Here is a 4,915-nt window from a genome sequence, read left to right on the forward strand (position 1 = left end):
TTTACCTGACCAATCTGCAGACTGTGGTCCAAATCTTATCCAAAATCTTGCTATCGCTTGAAGGTGTTTTGATAGAAAACTGGCTGTGTATGGTGTGTTTGTGTATGGCTGACTGATTTAGAACATTGAGGAACATGCAAAGAACGTCTAAGCCCTATGCTTTGGAAATATGCTAATCTTTCCTAAATATTTTTGGGACTGTACAACATTTGCATACACATTCCAGTTGCTACTATTCATTTGCCTTTTGACTTGCACAGTTTGCTTTCTGGAGTTTCACTTTAAAACTCCAAAAGGAAAAAAAAATAAGCTGATACTCCTTTGTTTTTGTTGATTTATGACTAGAACAAAGGAGTGTCTACTGTGGCTCAGTGGATTGGAATGGTCATCTTGCAGCTCACTTGTGATTGTGTCCGGGTGAAGGCACAATGACCCTTTAATTTACTGTTTTTCTTCCCAAGTTAAGAATGTCTTCTAATACACAGTTCATGCTACACTGAATATAAAACAATAAAGAGCTTAGAAGACTTCCTTAAGACACCTGAAATTTTAGTTAACATGCTTCAGACTGCAATAAATGTTCTATTCACTAAAATTATTACATTTAGAACATTTCTTCATCCAACTTTGAACAAGTGCATAATTTATTTTAATACTACAAGAACTTTTTTTTCACACTAAATACTCTGTTTTTAATGTGACAACAAACTAGGTCACCTGAGCCAAGCCCATATGTAAAGTTGACACCCAAATCAGCAGGCAAATAGGGACGCTGCTGCTGGGACGCATGTTCCAATGCAACTTTTAAAATAATGTGGACATTGTATTCAGTCTGCCACAGGCACTATATTAGGAGTTCAAGAGAGAATTGTAGTGGCTTTGGCTTAAACTGAATTGTGTTAAAAGAAAATTTTCACTTTCCAGCAGATAAATTCAATGCTTACGTTTTGTCAGTTGCTAAACTTACAACTTTCTAGCCTATGTAGGTATTTTGTGTAAGACTTTGACCTTGTGTTAGAATGTCAGATGAACTTATGAATTAATTGTTCTTAGTCCAGATGCACAAAGACCTGCCTCAAGAACTAGACAACCAATCAAGTCAATCAAGTTTATTTGTATGGAACGTTTTAGAAACAAGGTAGTTCAGTGCTTTACATCATAAAAAGACAAAACTACAAAGTCAGAGAACACACAGGCAACAATTGGTTATATTTTAAGTGCCATCATTACACATAAGAATGTTGATTAATGTTTCATATTATGATGTTTCAAAAACAATTATAAACAAGTGGGTTTTCAGTCTAGACTTGAAGGAATTTCAAATTATTAGCCTCCAGACTTAGGGACTGGGTGATGTGCTCTATTTTTCTGGTTTTAATGGGAACAGGAGGAGCAGCAGCAGCGTTCTCTATCAGCTGCTGCTGTCAAAATGATTTTTTTAGGCAGATCTGTAAAGACACTGTTGCAGTAATCAATGCGACCAAAGATAAACACATGGATGAATTTCTCTAGATCTTGCTGAACCTATTTGTTCTGTTCAAATTAAGATACATAAAATTTAAATATCTTGCAATGGTGATAATAATGTTAAATATTGTGATGATGATAAAAATCAAAAGGAAGTCTGGATGATTTCTGCTTATCTGTTGAAAACAGGCTGAGGAGGAACTGCCATCATTGGATGAGGCTGCATGTTGACAGGAGATTGCACCTCCATGTTGATGACGACGGGGGACTTTTTGCGATGTTTTAACTCGCGGTACATCTGACACCAGACACATGTTGGGCAGCAGCTGGTCGCAACAATATCCTTGCAAAGTGAACCCTACAAAGGAACACAATGAAACAGTTTTATTGTTTGTTGGGCATGTATGTCATTCATATCTCATCTTGCCATACCTTGATACCATATTTGTGTCTCATGGCGACTCTTAGAGACAGGGCTGCTGGAGAGATCATTTTATCAACACACATGTCACATAAGGGGAGCCAGCGGCTCTCTCCAAATCTGCCTGAAACAGTGCAGGCAAGGCATGGCCCGCACCAGAAACCATAGCAACCTGAAAAACACAGAAACACATCAATCATGGGATATTATAAGTATTTAGCCCTTGTAGTGATGTATAAGAAACAAGGATGGACTCTTACAAGTCTGTGCATCCTCGCAGCAGTCAAAGAGATCACTGTCCCAGTCAGTCAGGGGTTGGTCTGCCATCAGATGATAGAACCTAAAATGAAGATCAGTTTAATTTTTAGTTGACATTTAACCAGAGATGGGTAAATTGTATTCAAGGAAGAGTAGCACGACTTACACATATTTTTACTCAAGTAAAAGTAAGAAGCATCTGTCCAAGAAATTACTCAAGTAAGAGTAAACAAAGTATTTGATGAGGTAGATTCTCAAGTGTTAAGTAACTGATTGAATGATAACATTAACAGTTATGCCATCAAACAGAAAATGTGTAAAGTTATGTGCAAAGTTTTGTATTTTTTAAACGGATTTAAAAAGACATATTATAATTGCAAAATAACAAATTAAGGCTGAAGGAACTTTTCCAAGTTATCTTTTTCAATATAAAATATATTAATGCTATAGGTATTGCATATTGTCAAAACTTCCAGTGACAGTACACTCTGCATCTTTTCGACCTTCAAATGTTTCAGCAGGCTCAGCTGATCAAAACTAACTTTAGATTAACCAAACCTGTTGTTCAAACAAGTCTCACTTTAACATAAACTGTTGTGTGTCTGTATCTACTGCAAATTTGTTCATTTACTCCAGTTAGTAATCCAGTTGGGAGCGTATCCAGAAATTTTACTCTAGAGAAGTAGTAATATTAATCAAGTAAAAGTAAAGTACAGTGTAGCAAAACTAGTCGGTATGTTTTTGTAAAAAAAAAATAATAATAAAATAATGAATCAGGTAAATGTAACTGAGAAAAAGTAATTAGTTACTACCCTCTACAGTACTACTACCTTTTGAATTTAATTCATTGTGAATTACGTGCAAACACAACAGTATAGCTCACCAGTTTAAATCACAAAAGGTTGAGTCTTTTATGAGAGGCCCCAGCAGAGAAAACAATACAAATTAAATTTCCAATAGTGCTGTCGTTTTTATTTAAACGTCATTGAAATTTATCAAAATGATAAATGCAAATTCTTATAAGAAATGTTTTCATAATAAATTATAAACAGCACGATGAATGTATAGCTATTTTATAATTTTATGAATTCTACTTAAAGCTGTCAAGATTTATTTAGAGAATAGAAAAATCTTACCTGACAAACTGTTATAAGCTTTTGTCCACGTTCAAAAGTCTGGCAATCACTCAGAATGCTGCCACAGAATGTGTGTGATATGATGAGATGCTTTTTAACAGTTTGGCCAAAAAAAAAAAAAACCTTAACAACCACAGCAATACTAGGAAGTCTAATTTTTTCAGAAATGTCAACGGTGTATTCATTTGCATGACATAGCCATAATTTTCCAAATGTTTGTTTCCTGTTCCTTGTTGAAATTGCTGTTTTGTTGCAACATATACACCTACCTGTTGTAATATTCAAAGATTGATTTTTTTTCTTTTTACTCTTTCCACTTTAGTATATAATATAATATAATGTAATATAATATGGTTTTTTGTTGTTTAAATTGGAAGGCTTAAATGCATCAGTACCGTATTTTCCGCACTATAAGATGCACCTTCAATGAATGACCTATTTTAAAACTTTTTTTCATATATAAGGCGCACTACATTATAAGGGACATAGAATAGACACTACAGTTAGAGTTGCCACCCGTCCCGTACTGAACCTATACCGGACGGGATTTGTTCCGTATTCTACAAATATGGATGTGTAATAATAAAGAATTGGTCCCCGAGTACTTTACATAGTAGGCCAGTCATTGTTTCACTCACGGTGTTGGGATATTGTGCCCAACTGCTTTCTGGGTAACACAGACCAACCGACACGCTGCCACCGCAGTCTCTGTCTCTCTTTCCCCCCACCCCCCGGCTTTAAATGTATAGGGGCTGGTCCCTTGGTAACCCTACTGGAAGCACCCCGGGTGAATGTCTAAAGCCACTTTGTTGACATAAAGAATGTCAACAAAACAGTCCGACTCCGGTTGGTGAGGAGAGCCTTCTGCGACTGGGCTGGGGCGTGGCCGGACGATGGTCACCCTTCTCCGTTCGCACACAGCATGTTGGTGGAGAACGTGGTGCCTGCAGACGACCTGATTCTAGACGGTTGGTAGGTAGATAGGTCAGTCAAACTTTATTAACAAACCAGCGTTCTGACAACTATCCCAGCATGCACCGCGCGCTTCTTCTTCTATGGGCGAAAATTGAGTCAGCGGCTGCTTACTGTAGGTGCTAGACCTGTTGTGGCTCAATATTGGTCCATATATAAGGCGCACTGTCGGCTTTTGAGGAAATTGAAGGTTTTTAGGTGCGCCTTATAGTGCAGAAAATATGGTACATATAGCGATCACTGTTTATTAAAGCAGTATGTAGAATTTTTTCTTGCATAAAAATCTTAAGTTAATAAATAGTGGAGATTTATTTCTCTGATAACTAATTGATTATACTTAAAAGAATTAACACTAATATCTGTATCAGTGATGAGTACATAGAAAGTTGTTTCCAAGTGTCAGTATTTTACACAAAACAAGCTAGAGGAGCTTGTGTCATCTTGCCAGGAGGATTCTGGATGAGAACAGTTTGCGACTGCACATTGATGACAAAAGAAGTTAGTTTGCGATATTTTAGCTCTCGATGCATTTGACAGCAGGTGCACCAAATGCAGAAACAGAAAACAGCAATGACTTTACAGAGAAAACCTGAAAAACGAGCACACTAAAATGGTATTTAATTTGTAACTGTGTATCTGCTTAAGTCTAAAGGGCTTCTTT

The 4,915-nt window shown here is 36.7% G+C and overlaps 1 protein-coding gene across 1 annotated transcript; it reads right to left on the reverse strand.

The window, feature by feature from the left end:
• Positions 1-1,094: 1,094 nt before the first annotated feature.
• On the reverse strand, positions 1,095-3,537 carry LOC106913860 (cornifelin homolog A-like). Its single transcript, XM_088005241.1, has 4 exons — positions 3,283-3,537; positions 2,149-2,228; positions 1,900-2,060; positions 1,095-1,825 (listed from the first exon to the last, which is right to left on the reverse strand). Exons 2-4 carry the CDS (start codon positions 2,213-2,215, stop codon positions 1,640-1,642), a joined length of 414 nt encoding a protein of 137 aa, XP_087861367.1. The 5' UTR covers positions 2,216-2,228; positions 3,283-3,537; the 3' UTR covers positions 1,095-1,639.
• Positions 3,538-4,915: the final 1,378 nt, after the last annotated feature.

This window comes from Poecilia mexicana, unplaced genomic scaffold (assembly GCF_051168715.1).
Source record: "Poecilia mexicana isolate PSO_F unplaced genomic scaffold, ASM5116871v1 scaffold_4, whole genome shotgun sequence".
Lineage (NCBI taxonomy): Eukaryota > Metazoa > Chordata > Actinopteri > Cyprinodontiformes > Poeciliidae > Poecilia > Poecilia mexicana.